Source organism: Chanos chanos, chromosome 1 (assembly GCF_902362185.1).
Source record: "Chanos chanos chromosome 1, fChaCha1.1, whole genome shotgun sequence".
Classification (NCBI taxonomy): Eukaryota; Metazoa; Chordata; class Actinopteri; order Gonorynchiformes; family Chanidae; genus Chanos; species Chanos chanos.
The window spans coordinates 13,537,573-13,555,373 of NC_044495.1; the positions used below are offsets into that span (position 1 = coordinate 13,537,573).

The window sequence follows — 17,801 nt, forward strand, 5'->3', positions numbered from 1 at the left end:
ACACAGAGTCAGTGTTACATCAATATGTGCTTTAGAGTGAGTAAGGTTTGTTGAGAACAAAGTACCTCCATCAGCTCCAGGTTCTTCCTCTCAGCAAGCATCGGGAGCATGGAGTGAACTGTGGAAAGCAGCTGCTGTAGATAGTAAAGGCAATTCCTCTGATACTCTCCACTTCTGACCATGAACATGTTGACATGGGCCTCGGTCTCCATCCTGTTTATCAGCCTAACACTCTCAGTGTGCACAGCCAAAACAGTCTTGATATCTTGAGGGGTCCATTTTTCTCCAGTGAGATATGAATCAATGTCTGTCAACATGGCAGTCTCCACCATACTACAGAAATGCTCCATTTTCTGACAGTGCACCCTAAGGCCACCAGTTCCTGCTAAGACTATACTCTGGATTGTGGCAAGCTGAAAGAAATTGAATTACTAAAATTACAATTTATTATTACATACACTAATACATACATATTAACACTGAATGATAAATCCTTATGCAATCTGTTACTCTTAGGTCACAATAAAAAAATTATTTGCAAAGTCATCACAAGTATTACATGCACTCTGTTCACAACACTGTGAAGTAAACATACGTTAGACTGGAAAGCATCATCAGTCCCAAGAAACTGCTTTAGGTTTGGCCATTGCTGTGGATTTTGGCAGCTTTTGACTACATACACCTTATCCACCAGTGGCTTTCGATCAAACACAGGAGGTGAGACTACATCATGGAGTCTAGGATCCTTTTTAAGAGATGTCTGTTTTGCTGTATTAAAAGAAAATATGCAACAAACTCAAAAAGACAAATCAAGATAAATAATACCATGAAATGTAATTTTCTCCAGAGACTGCATCAGACCTGTGCACAGACATATGCATAATGAGGAATCAAGGTCCTATTACATTTCAGAATTTGTTTTTTGTCTAACATACAGTTGTTTAATCCACAATGCTCATGACTGGATATGAATAGATGACAATAAAGACATCTCTTAAGATTCTCTTACCCACAGTTTGCTCAAAACCTATTAATAATTCTTGCATTTTCTGTGAAAACTCATCAGAAGAGGGATGAATGTTCATTTTGACCAGTGCTTTGGTTGAGCTGTAGAAAAAAAGTCAACTTTAAAAGTGAATATGTGGTATATACTGGGCTTTTTCACCTTTACTGTAATCATCATACATTAATCTCTGACCACTGCCCTCTGCCTGATAGTATTACTAACCCAAGCCTCATTTACCTGTGTTTAAATCTGGTGATACACACTACCTATATGAACAGACACTTATGAAAACTTTTTGTTCTCCGATTTGAATGCTCTGAGAACTAAGAAAAAAGAGGGGAAAGTAGTGGCAACTGTACCGCCATGGATGATGACTGCTTGCATCAGAAGGGGCAACCACAAGAGATGAGTCTGTAATAACATATCAAGAATGTATCATGACACATCATTAATAATTGCGATCCAAAACATTTCCAGTGTTCAGAATCAAATCTACTCTTGACTTAGTTAATGAAACATGTCAAGTGCAGTACTTAGGAACCAGATGTTGAATTCTCCTCTTGCCTGACAGAGACTGATTTAGATTGATTTTTCTGGGTAAACAGTCCGCGTGTTTAAGAACTGACGAACAATGGTCAGAACAGATGGCTCTGAGCTAAAAAAGCACTCAACACTCAGCTAATTAAGACTTTTAACTTGCTGTGCTGTGATAATCAGTAGATATACCTGCAACATCTACTGCTTTTTACGATACTGGAATGAGCGTGACTTTAGTTTTCACAACCAATAAACTTCCACTAAAAATGCTTATCTGTTGGTACTGGCCACATGCCTAATTCACCCTTACCATCATCACTGTCTGTCGATTTCTGAGGGTCTACTGACAGCAAGACATTAACTTCAAACACTGGCTTGGTTTCCTCTGCAACTTCCTTCTTTTCATGAATACTTGTCAAACTCTGTGTAGAATGAATTTAAAACCAATAAGGAGCTCATAAGACATTGTTCTTGAAATATTCCTTTGCCATATGAGGATAACATGATGAAATATTACCTTACAATAATGGCATTATGACTATATAGAGGGAGAAATCCACAAATAGGAGAAATGTTTTAAAGACAACTAACACAATTATCATAAGTATATGCCACTCTGCCAATACCTTGTCATCTGTGTTGTGTGGACCTGACAACTGTTTGCTGTGAAATAAATTGAAGAAACTAGATTTAACAGGTAACAGGTATGAAACGCTTCAAGAGACAATGCCACTGTCATGTGGCATAAATGTACACATTTTAAAACAGAACAATATGAGCCACAATTCACAGCGAGACAACACAAAGAATGTCTACAAGAGAAATACATTGTCATTTCTGTCATCTGACCTCTTTTCTGCAAGCTTGTCATTGCGGCTGTAAGATGCCTGCAGAAATATCAGCAGCTGTTGAACAGCAGTTTTCACAAGGCCACAAAGCATCTCCTCAAACCACTTATCCACTACACCAACAAAGCGGATAAACTGATGTCCTATGTCGCGCCACTCAGCCAGTTCGGCATAAAGTGGCCGTCTGTCAGTGTTTGAGTTAGAAAGGAAGAGCCTTTGAGCACCCTGTAGCTCTGCTGCCTGGAAGAAGAGAGACATAAAGCCAATGAGGAAATAAAAACAGAAAAATCTAAAAATAGACAACATGACAAACAGCCAAACAAGAAAAAAGAACTTAATATTCACCTTCAAACAGGTAGCACGAATCAGAGTAATGACTTTGTTACGCAGGGACTGAAGGTGTTTCGAGGCAGCTACACTCTGTTCAGCTTGAACCTCACAAAACTCCCGTAATGAGTATGTGACTGATTTGTCCAACTTCAGTTTAAAAGGAGCAGGAGAGAATTTGACATTATGTGCATAAGTCCACAATAAATGTACATTTCGTGTCAATAACAGAAATTTTGCCTGCCTTTATTAAAACAATGTAACTGTCTGTATCTCTGAGTTGTCTGCTGTCACTGGCCACCTCAAAAAGTCCTTTGATTAAAATAAGGCCTCTTGAGAGGATTTCATCAGCGAAGAATAGTCCTTTAAATATTGCTGCCCTAAAAAATCAATATTATACATAAGCAAGGCAGTCCCTACATCAAAATAACTATTTACAGTGCAAAAATGTTTGTTTAATAATGCTTTTTCATTCAATATAAATTGAAAATAACATCTTCCCTGAAATACAAAGAATGTTCCAGAAATCTGAGTTCCATTTCTGACCTTGAATTTCTGCCCTTTGAGTGCCATACTGCTGCCCTCCAGATCTTAAAAGCTTTCCAGATTCTGTTCAGGGAAGGAATTATTTCTCTGGTTTATCAATACTTTATCAGAAATGTGTATTATCATATCTTCTGACAAGAACAAATATTTACAAAAACAAAAGTCTGGGCAAACAGACTACCTCATTACCTGAAACTGGCAAAGAATGGCAACTTCAAGATTTTAAAAAAGAGCTCTCTTTCCGATAACCAGACCAACGTTGGAATGAGCTCAGCATCACTGTCATCCAATGCTGAGACCTGCCATATAAAGCTACTATAACCTTTTTATTCTTGATTTATAGCTGTTAATTTCAACACATTTAGTATTGTGAATAATATTACTAATTAATTACTGGTTTAAACTGGCAAAAGCAAAGTAGAAACTAATAGTTACAGGTTACTTATAGTTACTATCAATATAACTAAACAGTCACTTAGTGGGGAAAAAAACTGATAAAGTGACATCACTTATAAATCACAAAACATTAAAGCTGAGGTATGATCTGACCTTAATTATACTTGAAGCACTCACAGTCCAGTACTCCCTGCTTTGCTTGGCTGTCTTGACTGAGACCACCTGAAGGTCATAAAGGCTACTTGGAATTCTGGTATCATCTCTTTGTCTCATTCTGCAGTATACATACTCTCCGGTGTCTTTTATTTCAGCAGAATGATCCTGAGTTAAAAGTTTTACATTTAAAATGTGTAAATGATGCAAAACAAAGACTAAACATAAACATTTATCTGTTTTTGGGATGTCTTTCAAAACAAGTTAAAGTCCATGATATCTGTGCATAGAGGTACATTTGCATCAAGATGTGTTTGCTAAATCACTCCAGAGGAAGGTATTTTTAATCAAAAGTGGGAGAAAAAAAGTCTGTACATTTGCTGGATCTGATTTAAATGATTTCAATGTTTCTCTGTCTGGAACCACAGTAGACCAGCCCAGTTTTTCTCTCAGTCTCATAATGTGACAGGAAGCACAGTCATTTTCAGGTTCTGTAAATGGAAAAAAAAAAGATTATACAACGATACATTAATCATAGGAATGTCCTCAAAACACAACTACAGTGAAAGAAAAATGTATATAATAATTCATTAAATGAGCAATAAATGGTAAATTACCTTTAGAATCAAAGTAAGCATCATTATTCCTCATGGCTGGAATAAAAGAAGTGCCATTTTTTTTCTTCTTGTTCATGAGAGAGTCTGATTTTATGTTACTTATAAGAAAAAGGTGATCTGCAAAGACAGAGGTCCACTTGTGGCATAACTGGCATAATGTGTCAAACTTTGCAAAAACATTGGGGATATTCTTATCTGTATTAAGCATACTTAAAACGCATGACATGTAATGTGTAGCAATAAATTAATATGGTCTAGTCACAAGTTCAAAGTAATGTACAGTTTAGCCTTGGATCAGACCACATTCCAGAAAGGCAGCAATATGATATAATTTATTTTAAACTGTCACCCATTGTCCTAAATGACAAAGAAAAGGGGCGAAGAAAATATATCTCTTATTGCTTTGAAGGAAAGGGTTGTTTTCCCAGAATTACTGTAAATAAACAACGCATGACCAAATAGCCTACGAGTAAAAAAGTCATAAGCATTATAGTGGGAGGTTTGACGGCGTTTATTAGTGTACAGTTCCATCAAAAAGCCCCTGCTGCTCACACAGTGCAGTGTTAGCACTCTGGGTGGGAAGGACACTTACCCTTATTGTGAGAACACATGGTTGGTTGAGGTCGTAACACTTTTCAAGCTGGAGTACTGTAAGATATTTTCACGTTACAAGCAGGCATGAATAACATTTACTCAAATTTTAACCACATTTAGCCACGGGGGTTCGTTTTTGGTCCAATCTGTGAAATGTGTGATCACTGACAGTTGATACTGATAATAGAATTCCACCTTGTCACCACAGGTCTCAGAGTTCATGCTTTCTCTTCACATTTATAAGGGCATATTTTTGCATCTGCTGTCTCTATGTGTTGTACCTTAAAATTTCTCTTTGTGGCATTCATTCTTAACACATTAAACAAAGCAAACTGCCCACTGCGAGAGCAGTGACTTGCCAGGAAGTCTGCAAATGATGCCTTAGAGTGACCAGATTTTTCCCCCTAAATTTGTTTTCTAAATTGATAACACTGATGATACATTCTAAGTAAACTTGCAAAATAACGCCTCATCTGCTTCAATCAATATGTTGCGATAAAGGACGCAACCATTCTCGTCATCTCGTATGATGGCGAGAATGGTTGCTTATCTTTCATGAAAAAAAAAAAAAACTCATTTGAGGCTCTGAGAAACGTGACGACAAATACAGTAGCTAATCCAGTTAGCTATATTGTACACTGCAATTTGTTACAATTAGTTAAGGTAGCACTTCACTTAAGATTCACTTTTTCAACACCATTCTCTTATCAGCCTCTTTCGTATGACACTGGCGTGAGTTTATCAGGAATGTTCAAAGCAACACCTCACGTATATGGTAAATGCAATGTTAGCAAGTCGTCATAACAAGAAACTCAACTGTTTCACTGTTAACTGGGACTGAAAATAAACGTGCTAAAGCTGGAAATTGTTCATAAATTTACAATAAATTCACTTAAAATAGAGGTTCTAGAGTAACTGTACTATTTTATAATATCTGCGAAGTTAACTGACAGACAAGAGTATCGGATGTTTACTGGATTGCTAGCACACAAAATTAGACGCATACCCATAAAAAACCGCCGTCTGGTCGGTAACAATTAACGGTCGGGTAGCCAACTGGACTGATGAGTGACTGTAAATAAAGCCCCTAAGTAACCGATCACCGAACTTTCAGTTATGTAAGAATTCGAATTCTAATGTCAAATATAGGCCTACATTAGTTTAACTAGCAAAAAGAGGATAGGAAACTAAAATGTCAATGTTAATGAATAGCCTATCTATAGGCCTTTTTTGAAATCCCATGTTTGACATAGGGATATCATTTTTAAATCTTATTAATCGGTAAAAATGAATACTACAGTGGATTTTCAAAACCGCTAAACCATAGCTCCCTATTTGTCGGTACAGGCCTACCCCGAAACACATTCTAGTCCATCAGCCTTTAAAAATCATCTAAAATACTGCGTTCCAGGATTGCATAAATGCACTCGAAATTAGGCTACTTTGATTTATTGCTTCCCTTTGCAGCACAAGGATTTCTGACCTTTAGTTAACCATTTCTGACCATTAGTTAACCGTTCCTGTTTGTTCAGCACGCGCGACATAACCGCACAATGTAAAAGAGACTCAATCAACAATACATTGATATAGCCTACATTTTGAATTTCAAAATGCAAACAACAAATAACACTTAGTACTGGTCTGCTAAAATGAACAATAAGCACCTCAACAGCGTGGGCGGAAAGCCTATTTCTGCTTTTTACTCAATCATATTATGTTCTGCAAGTTTAAAAACCCTACTCCATGGGAAAAAACCGGTGTTTATGAATAATTCTTTTTGCATACATTTGCAACAGGTTTCCTGAATACATGTTTTGTGATTAGAAGCGAAATTTACATAAAGCCCGAGTGAGCTGAATTTTTGAAAGTCAAATTAGAACATATTGAGGAGGCACATCAAGCCAGAATATAGCCCCTATCATTCAAAATAAACTGCTTTCGTAACTTGCTCAATGCAAATGAACAAAGTATGTATTGGAGGCTTGTTGGTCGTCCAGTTTGACCGGTATCTTTGCCTTTCTGGGAAATTTGCTTTCCTTCTCCACTACTAGGCTAAGTACGCTGCGTTTCACAACTGAAAGTTTACAATAAAAGGGATAGCATCGTAAATAAACACGCCTCTACAATACTAAACTGGGCTAATTATCTATTAAAGAACCGCGCTGATAAAGGTAAGGTTGTATTTTATGTACAGTTGTCGCCTGTTCTCACAGCAATAGAATCAAGAATACTCTGACAATCCTTTGACCGAAGTACCTGTAGGTATTGTTGGACACTGTAACCAACAAGCCACAGCACGGTAGGCAACATGTTTATTTCGTCACGACAAATCCAGCGATGCTTTAAAAAAATCCGCAGAGTTAAGAAATTTCCATTAACACTGCCTCTGCAAAATAGCGTAATAAATAAATATAGTCTTTATGAACAGAAAACAAATCTAATGACAGGAATCATGATGGTTCTATTAAGCGACATCTGAAACGGCGCTCAGTCGCAAAAGGAATAATGTTTTGGCGGCTGCATTTTTGTTTGATGAAAGAAAGTGGAACATGAGATGCGAAAATGACAAAATGACTTTCTTAAACTGGTGGATCGTTGAATGGTACTCTGGATGTGTCAGGATGGAACATGTGCAGAACCGTAAACAGACTAAACAAAACATGTAGTGTAGATGGGATATTACTGATGTTGGTTGATGTTTACTACAGAAATGACAAAGTAATAAACTGTTACAACTCTCTTCATTTTTGTTTCATGTGAATCAATCAAATGTCTGTCCAGCCATTGCCGTTTTATCCTTCCATAGGTATTGCAGAGGTCTGGGAAACAGTTTTGCAAAAACAGTGTGTATAAGTACCTGTCTTCTCCTCTAACCTGATCTTCTTCAGTTCACTTTTCCCCCTTTTCCATTTTTTTCAGAGGCAGAATAGAAAATCATTTTTGGAAGGTAATATACCATCTGGACATCATTTTTGTGTGCTATCGTATTTCTCAGTTAACTGGCTAGAGTGAATAAGCAGTGTGAGAGATGAGTATGTACATTGCAGATTACACTGTATTTACACAAATTGTTACAATGTAATACAAGTTTGGTGACATGAGGTTGCTCATGATGAACAATATATATTTTTAATCCATTTTCAGGTACCAAAATGAAACCTTTTACCATGCTGATTTTGAGTTTTTTTGGTTTCCTTTACATCAAGGTTTGTCAAGAATAGAATGGCATATTCAAAATATATTGAAAAAGCATTATGCTTGCTAATCACATTTCATACAGTTCTGTAACTCATTAGACCAACAAGAATATTTTTCAATTCTTTTTTAATGTGTGACATGTCAGTATTCCTCTTGACCATTCTGTTTTTTTTGTTTTTTGTTTCTGTTTTTTCTTTGCATTTCAGGTTTCTGCAACAGGTGATTTTTTGCTATTCAGCAATATCAGACTGTTTTGGTATATGAGACACAATTACTTGTTATCATTACACATTTTTATCTGAAGGGAGAGTCTGTTATTGTTTTTCATACTATTTTGCAGATAATTCCACAAAGGTTCTCTATGCTGATCTTGTAATCGAGAAGTCAGCACTTCACCGCTTCATGCAGTTCATTGAGGAAATGGGAGCTGTTACAGATCACAATTTCACAACAGTGTCACATTTTGCAGTCACAACAGGTACATCACACTTATACAGAACATGTGACTTTAAATTAAGTAATATATTTTTAAACAATGGACAGATCTAAAAAGTATTCCTGTCAAAAAATATCACTGTCCTATGTGATTTCTAGGTAAGTGGTTTAATTAATCATGACAATATTTGTATTAATAGATTGCAGTCCAGATGGAGGGAAGAACAACTGCAGCTGTTTAGAGAATTACTCTTGGACTGAAGATGTTTCTGAAAGTAATCAATGCTGGAATAAGAACTGTGTATTTGATACTTCAGAGGTCACTGCCGTGTGTCTTCCTGTAAACAGAGGTAATGTGTGGCAGTTCTAAAACTGTGTGTGTGTATGTGTACATGTGTGTGTGTGTGTGTGTGTGTGTGTGTGTGTGTGTGTTGCATATCTGTTGGCAATAATTTTCATTCATAATTCTAATCTCAGTTCACTATTTATTATCTCTCTATGTAAATTATTCTTAAAATCTGAAGAGCCTGAGACCATAATCTATTCATCACACTCCCAAATAGACTGGTCTCAACAATTCCCAATGTTACCACTATTTGCAAAGCTCTTCAAACTACATCTTTGCATTCAGTTCTTGATCAGTTGCCATTCTCAGTAAATTTCTGTGGAGACTTGGCAAATATAATGTACTTATCACCTTCCCACAATAAATGGGAATGTTCTACTTGCAATGTTCTTCCAAGTACATTTCAGTCGTTTAAAGCATGTTCCAGCACATCCCTTAATGCCTCTTCTGGGATTCGTATTGGTTGTTGTCTGACATTTGTTTATATACATTATATGCATATTTTTGTTCAGTTTCTATAAAAGGAGAGCTTAAAATGGAGGATCAAATTTATTCTGACAAACTTTTGGATAAGACAAGTTCAGAATATAAGGCCCTTATCAATGAACTCACTGAACAGGTAAGTATTCAATACTACATAAAGTGGTTCAACCAACAATAGTGTATTCAAATGGTCAGTCCTAAACTTGTATGTTCAGTAAGTTATAAGTCACAAGCTATATGATTTTATTGTTGCTTAATGAATATCCATGAGGGATAAATAAGAGCCTATATTTTGTTCAGATAAATTGCAGTATCAAAACAATGAACATGTTGATCCTTTTAGCTCAAAAGGGTGTTCAGCACACTGAGATGGTTTGACATCCTGAGCATCTCATCTTTCAGGTAATACAGACAAAAATGAAATATTACAGCTATATGTTAAGATGTTATGAGCACGACTTTATTAATCTTTTTCTTCTAATTTTAAAGGAGGGGTAGCATCATCGCAGACTTTGATATTCAATTAAATGAACAAGTTTCAACTGGGGATCTTACAAGTAAAACTGATGAAGTAACACGTCGTCTGAATGCCACGGTCAACCTGGTTACCATAGGTAAAGCTGCATTTACTCTGTCATTTCATTTAAATGTTATAAAGCAAGTATAGGCAAGAATTCAGTTTCTGCCAAAATATTTAGCAGGAACTACCACAGGGCTCAGGGAAAAGACAGTTTATTTTGTGATTGTTCTACATACCATTCTATAGCCCCCTTAATGTTTTTTATTTTTAATTTTTTTTAAAAAACATTTTATTGTTGTAAATAAAACTCTTCAAACAGTCAGTCTGGGAAATAATTGCATCGGCAGCACAATACATGGGTCTGGGTGGTCATTAATGAATTTTAAACAACTGCAGAAAGATCACAACAGATAGTTGTATTGCATATTTTGTTGTAGCTCAGTAAGGTAGTTTTTCTAGATTCTCAGTGTCTTCAGCCATTTGTTGGCAAAGCAGTTTCCTGTAATTGGAATTAATTAGTGTAACAATCATGTCAGCTTATGTTCCTAATGTAAACCTTTATTACTTAGTTAGGTTGGCTGAATGTCCATTTTTCAACCTGTATTCAAGTTAGTTTGTGCTCAATTTTGGATCAGTAAAAGACTATGACAAATGATCAAGGCTACCAGAAGGCAGATAATAACTTATTTTAGTCTTCAGCAGCATAACTGAAGCCACAAAGTGCAAGGAAATAGATTTGGAAAGGCCAGTTCCTTGTATTATCCTAAGTCCCCACCATAATTTGATTCCTTGGTAAGTCAAGGAGCTTGAGAAGTAGTGCTTGTATTAGGTTTGGGGTACACACGTTTACCCTCAATACAGTAAATTACTTATTGAATTATTTATTATTTGTTTAGTATTTAATGTTTCTGTCTTTTCAGAAGAAAGTTAATGGGGGTGTATTTCCTTGGCATCCAGTTACCTTTATTTTGGGTATGCTCTCTGATGGAAGCTCATTTTCATTCATATCACTGTTTTTCATCAGGGATTGTAAAAATGACCGTGCCACAGGGTCCAGTCAAACTGAAATCACCACTGAATATATCTTGTGAAATAGCTGAGAACATTGGAGAGCCAGAATGGTACCTATCAAGGGATGCTGCAAATACCGCTACTTCTTCTTCTTCTTCTTCTTCTTCTACTGAGATAACATATGGATCTGAAGCACGTTTTTCTGAAAACAAACGCTTATTGGAGCTGACAGCATCAGAAATCTGGAAAGGTATGTGTCCAAAGGTACAACAAAAGAATGTGTAGAATCATTGTGATGTTACCTTTGGGCTGTGCATTTCAGCCGTGTGCACTGACCAAGAGACAGAACACCTGATCTTTTTGTGCAGTGTCTGAAAATTTCTGACCTTTTATGTGTCTCTCATGTAATGCTATCAAGTGTTTTGTTTTTTTGTTTTTTTAAGAACAGGCAACAAAGTGATGCAATTAGTTTCACCTTTTTGCAATATTTCAAATGCTGTTAAATCTCTTCTTTCCTCCGTGATACTACCTGTGATACTGACTGACATTTTTTGATTCCGTAATAGGCACATTTACCTGTGATTTCAAAAGTGGCAGCGTAATACACAGAGGAAGTGCATATTTGGATATTGCGCTTTTACCAGAAATAACAACCATTGTGAAACCCCAATTTCCAGACTGTAGAGACCTTACAAAGAAAATACCAGTAGATATGGAGTGTAGAATTCGTAACAGCTCAGAGAATTACGCCGTTTTTTGGGAGGGTGAAAATCTTCAAAAAAAAACACCAGGTATGTATCTTATTCTTTAGTGTTCTTCTTTTGCCAAGCCTTGTCTTTTTGTCTCTAACACATATAAACACACACCCACATGTACATACAAAAGCAAAAGGGGAGATTTTACATTCTGTTTTCTCTCCCCACAGAAACAAAAGACAATTTGATCTTTTACAAAGCAGACACAGTGATTAGCTGCAAGAGGAAAGAAGACAGGGCAACTGCTGCTTGTATTTTCAAAAACAGACTTAATGATAGTGCAACAATGCACGTGTACATTCCTATCATCTACAGTAAGTTTTCAGCTTTTTTCCCTGAACTTATAAAAATGAATGACAGTTCAGATGGGTGATAGATAAATGGGTTGTTTGGCTGTAGTGTAATAAAGCAATATTCACTTGATTTCCATTACTTATTCAATAGCTACGGGAGAGAATGTGTGTTTTCATGGATATGAAGTAACAGTTGCCAGTCAGTGTCATAATATTCTATGCAGCTGTTGTTGGAGGAAAATGTTCACAGATCACCAATAACACTCGGTAACTTATATCAGCTGTGCTTTGTTGTTTATCATTTTCAGTAAGTCATCATCACTTCCTAAATGATATACACAAAATGGCCAAAAGTACATGGACACCCCTCCTAATTACTGAGTTCAGGTGTTTCAGCTACACCAATTTTTAACAGGTGCATAAAATCAAGCACATAGCTATAGACAAACCTTGGAAGTAGAATGGGTCATACTGGAGAGCTCAGTGACTTTAAACGTGGCACTGTCATGGGATGCCTTCTTTGCCACAAGTCAGTTCACAAAACTTCTGCCCTGCTAGATCTGCCCCGGTCAACTGTAAGTGCTATTATTGTCACGTGGAAGCGTCTTGGAGCCACAACAGCTTAGCAATGAAGGGACACTCCATTTTAATGCACATGGTTGTGGAATGGGATGTCCAATAAGCTCACATAGGTGTGATCTTCAGATGTCCACATACTTTTGGTCATATAGTGTACTATATGATTTTGGATTTAATATCACACCTTAAATGCACAGGGAAGGAGCATCAGACAATTGCAATTATGACATCAGTTAGGGGTTTGTTTTTTTTTGGTTTGGGTTTTTTTTTTTTTTTGTTGTAGTTTTACTCTCTAAATGATTCTTATAAGACAAGACAAGTTTTAAATCCCTAGAATCTCAGAATATCAGGATCATTTTCTGATTGCTTTCTGTCACTTTAAAATTACATTGCTTTTCGTTAAGGCAAAAAATCTAAGCATACCTAGAAATTGTATAAATATAAAACAAGGCCAGTAATCAAGCATGGAATACCAAACTAGCATAAAATAATAGAAACAGTATTGTGTATGAATTCAAATCTGTATGCTGAGGTTATGCCTGTTACTGGTATTACTGCCGAAATCATGAGATACAACTTCATTTCCCAAAAATGTATTTCTGTTGTGGCGCTTGATTCAGACTTATTCATCAAATGACTTAAACAGAACAGCTGTTGCACATGCTACTTATTATCGAATTGCACTTCAGCAAAAAGTTTGATCTCATTTTCACACACATTTTACCTCAAATTCTGTGCGTTAGCAATACTGTCAATTAATCAAATACAGTAAAGTGGTACTAACAAGCCAACAAATGACGTAAACTAGAAAATACTGTTTTTTCTCCATTTATATTAATGTTTATGGCATCATAAGTATTTTATAAGACACAGCCCTGTGTCTATATGTCTACTATGTCTTCATCCAGACATAGGTGTGACATGCGGTATCAAAAGTGGGATGGTGAGCCATATGCTGTATCAGTCAGTGATAGGGTGGACAGAGGTTAGTTCCTAGACAGGGGAGACAGACAGTGGACATCTGGGATACTGTGGAATTTGGGGCTCTAGAGGAGAAAGCACAATTACAGCAGCTGTCCCCCAGGTCCACCCAAAGAGAGTGAAGCAGCCATTGGCCACTCCACCACCTCCAGACGCAAGGGAGCTGGTTTTGCATTTTCAGAAATGTATCAGTTTACAAAATTAGATTATTGGGAAGATGCAGCAGATCAGAAGGGTTGAGATATCACTGACGACTGTTCCAGTCTTGACACCAACTCCAGTTGTAGTAGGGTTGGAAACAGCTCTCGTTTCCAGGGGCAACTAAGAATGATGCTCAGAGAGGCACCCCAGCATCAACTGGTTTCTCACAGTTCAAATTTCCTCTGGAAGGACAAGCTCTGGGTGTTGTGGTTCTCCTGCTAAGAAAGTGGGAAGTACAGCAATCAAATCTGAGAATTTTACTGAAAGTAAATCACATTTTTAGAGACTGAGAGATGTGTGTATTATCAGTTCTTTCAGATCAAGAGTCTAATTAGGCTAACAACAAGAGGTCCTTTTAAACTGTGTGTCTCACAAAATGACATGGTGTAATAAGCTATCTCAGTACAGCTGAATTGGCTTTTTTTTTTTTTTTTTTTGGTTGTTAGGTTTTATTTTTCATTTTCCAACACTGCAGATCCCAACATTTCCCCCTTATTATTATTATTATTATTTTCTGTGTTATTGTTCAACATTTGTGTTAAGTGATGTTTTGTTTGCTTTTGTGGTGTATTGTTAATGCCACTTTGTGTTTCACTGTTAGCTGTTGTTTGAGGTGGATGTGAATAGTAGGGTTTGGGCTGTGTGTATGCGTACAGAGCTGAGTGTCTTAGAATAGAGTAAAGGGAAATGAGTTTGCTTTTCATTCTTTGGGAAACTGCTAAAGAGTAAATATGAAAAAAAGAATTGTTTGGGCACTGCCATGCAATCTTAAGTTCAGACCCTTTTTTTTAACAGGTGAATCAACAGTGTGTGAAAAAGAAAATCAGTGGCCTTTGGCAAAAGCCAGTAACACTGCGATATTAGAATGTGAGGCTGGAAGATACGGTGTGCAAAAGAGAGAATGCTCATCAAATGGTACTTGGCTGGATGAGACCTCGAACTGTGTGAACGCAGAAGTTCTGGATGTTCTGCAGAGAACACAGGTGCCTATTGTTGTGCTTATTATTATAGGATGATAATGATGATGATGAGTGTTGTTTTTGTATTGTTGTATTATTAAAGCAAAGATATGGATGTACGTATAATGGATTATTTAGAATAATAACATTTTCCTGGATGTTGATACTGCTTTAAAATACTTTCAATCCTGATTTCCTCTCATCTGTTGAATGATAGGAGATTGAAAAGGGACTTGGGGACATTCAGAAGAAATCCCCTGAAATCTTTAAGAAGATGAAAGACACAACAGATAAATCATCTTTCAAATCATTTGCAAATCTAAATGCATCTGTGGAATCTCTAAGCACTATGCTTAAAGCCTCTTTCAATTTCAGAGTTGCATCTCTAAATGGGACTCCACTGCCTGACTCTGTACTACCTGTATGTATGCATGTTATATATTTGCATATCAACAGTACAAATTTGATTCTACTTTAAATTTATCACATGATTAATATGTACATACAATGTTACATTTTGCTTACTTGAGTAGTTTTTTTATTGATGACTTACATTTCAGAATCACAATATTGAAATATACTGGTCATTAATTTCTGAACCTCATGTTCAGATAGCATAACAAATATTTGCAGTACTTTCAAAATTGTATCTTGTCTGTTGTGTAGGACTTTGTACAGGCATCCAGCAATCTTCTGAATGGCTCTATGAGATCTTCCTGGGACACGGGCTACAACAGTAATTCAAAAAATGACAGTTTAGGTGTTAAATATTTAAGTGCTGTTGATGGGCTGATACAACATGCAATTTCAAATGGGACAACAAACAACACTCTGGAGCAAGGAAGTGAAAACTTGGAACTAAAAAGCTGTAGAGGACATTTATGTCAGGTCTTTAATACATCCATAACTTTGAACCAACCTAATTCTGAAATGGCTGTAAAAGTGGCAGGGTTTAAGCATCTGGTGGACTACTTACCAAGGCCTAAGACAGAAACAGAGTCAAAAACCATTGTACTGTCACTTCACATCCCCAATTACAATGGCAATGTAATCATTGACTTTAATTTGACCAGCAAAAGGCTCCGAAACCATGAAATGAATTGTGTTTATTGGGACGAAGAAGAAGAAGAGTGGTCAGACAAGGGTTGTAGATGGGATGGTGCTGAAAACGCAAGGAGATGTATATGTGAACATTTGTCTTCATTCACCATTCTGATGTCAAAAAGCCCAGTTAAACTGCCATACATGGAGGAACTGACATACGTCGGTGTCGGGGCATCAGTCATCTCTCTTGCACTCTGCATAATCATTGAGTTCTTGGTGTGGAATACAGTTGTCAAGTCAAATGTTGCCCACTTCCGACACACAGCCTTGGTCAACATCTCCTTTTGCCTACTAACAGCAGATTGCTGCTTTCTAGCATCAGCCTTCCCAAACTCTGCTCCTAAAAATTGGTGTTTGACTCTCACAGTTTTAAAGCACTTCTTCTTTCTTGCCATGTTTTTCTGGATGCTGTGCCTGAGCATTGTGCTACTTCACCAAATGATTTTTATCTTTGCGCAGTTGAGGAAAAAAATTTATCTGGGATTCTCATTTGTTCTTGGATATGTGTGTCCTTTGGTTATAGTAGCACTTACACTGATTTCCTATAACAATGGCGAAGATGAATACTACTACTCTAAATCAAGCTGTTGGTTAAAGTATGATGGACCTTTAAAAGGGTCTATTCATGCCTTTGTATTTCCTGTTGGTATAATAGTATTAATCAACATGTTTTCTATGTTTGTGGTCATTGCAAAGCTCTTAAAGCCCTCTGTGTCAGATGGGAGCATTACTGATGAAAAAAACACTGCCAAGAGTATCTTAAAGGCCGTTGTCTTACTAACGCCGATCTTTGGAACAACTTGGTTGCTTGGATTGTTTGTGATGATAATCGACCTCACAACAAAACCCACTGCCTATATTGTAAATTATGCATTTACTTTTTTCAATGCATTCCAGGTATGTATGAAATGTACTTACTTAACATCTGATTTTCTGATGGAAGTAGGTAGTAGGCTGTTTTTGTACCTGTGGTCCAAATATTGTTCTTTCTTTCTCTCTTTCTTTCTTCCTATGTAGGGCTTCTTCATTCTGCTTACCAGTTGTTTTGGAGAGAAAAGGGTATGATACTACAATGGTTTATCTTATAACAATGTTATATAGACCAGTGCTTTTCAAATTCAGGACATTCGGGACAGGGCGTTTTTCATGTAGCCCTGTGCAAACATTTAACTCCTCATCTAACTAATTAAGGGTGTCCTGAGTTATAGAGCAGGTTTGCTAAAGGTGGGGTAAAAAATAAAAAATCTTCATGTTCAGTGGGTATGGATGATTATGCTGATGTCCCACCGGACATAAAGAAATGTACAGATACAAATACAGTATGTATGTATGTATGTATGTATGTATGTCTCTCTCTCTCTCTCTCTCTCTCTCTCCCTATATATATATATATATATAGTCATTGGTTATAATAAAAATAATAATTACTCTATTTGAACTCCTCACCCATTCCACAGGTACGAGATGCACTTTTAATGCGTTTCGGTTCAAAAGTAAGTAAATCATGTGGTGCTTCAAAACTATTTTAAAAGATAGTGTCAGTGGTCCATGTAAAGAACTGTATAACACAGCTATGAGTGGTCATAATGGTGTGGCTCTCTCCTTTCTCTAGCATTCAAAAACTATCAGGAGTGAGACTGCAACAAAAACGGTTTCATCTGTACAGAAGAAATAAGGGTTGGTTAACATTATCAAGGTTGGTTGCTTTTGCTATCTAACTGAAAATAAATGTTTTCACATTCAATAATCTAAAAATTTTATATTCTCAGTAAAAAGCTATCTATTCAGATATATGGCAGATATTTAAAATAATGATATTATTTTCTTCCATTTATTTCAGAGATATGTAATGATATGTTCACTGGACCTTAAGCAACCAAGTTATTCAATGCTATAACTCAAGAAGATGAAC

The 17,801-nt window shown here is 36.6% G+C and overlaps 2 protein-coding genes across 2 annotated transcripts in view; one reads left to right on the forward strand and one right to left on the reverse strand.

The window, feature by feature from the left end:
• The window catches only part of LOC115826876 (dynein heavy chain 6, axonemal-like), a 30,436-nt gene extending 26,503 nt beyond the window's left edge, over window positions 1-3,933 (reverse strand). Inside the window, 7 exon segments of the mRNA XM_030791082.1 lie at window positions 66-413; window positions 596-768; window positions 1,854-1,965; window positions 2,170-2,206; window positions 2,393-2,631; window positions 2,737-2,868; window positions 3,814-3,933. Coding sequence (XP_030646942.1) covers window positions 66-413; window positions 596-768; window positions 1,854-1,965; window positions 2,170-2,206; window positions 2,393-2,631; window positions 2,737-2,868; window positions 3,814-3,933 — 1,161 coding nt within the window.
• A 3,712-nt stretch (window positions 3,934-7,645) lies between these two features.
• Window positions 7,646-17,564, forward strand: adgrf3a (adhesion G protein-coupled receptor F3a). Its single transcript, XM_030792182.1, has 16 exons — window positions 7,646-7,664; window positions 8,563-8,700; window positions 8,858-9,007; window positions 9,516-9,622; window positions 9,830-9,888; window positions 9,976-10,100; window positions 11,031-11,267; window positions 11,584-11,781; window positions 11,943-12,086; window positions 13,553-13,587; window positions 14,633-14,809; window positions 15,003-15,206; window positions 15,452-16,786; window positions 16,907-16,948; window positions 17,347-17,382; window positions 17,502-17,564. The coding sequence occupies exons 1-16, from the start codon at window positions 7,646-7,648 to the stop codon at window positions 17,562-17,564; spliced, it is 3,069 nt and encodes a 1,022-aa protein (XP_030648042.1).
• Window positions 17,565-17,801: the final 237 nt, after the last annotated feature.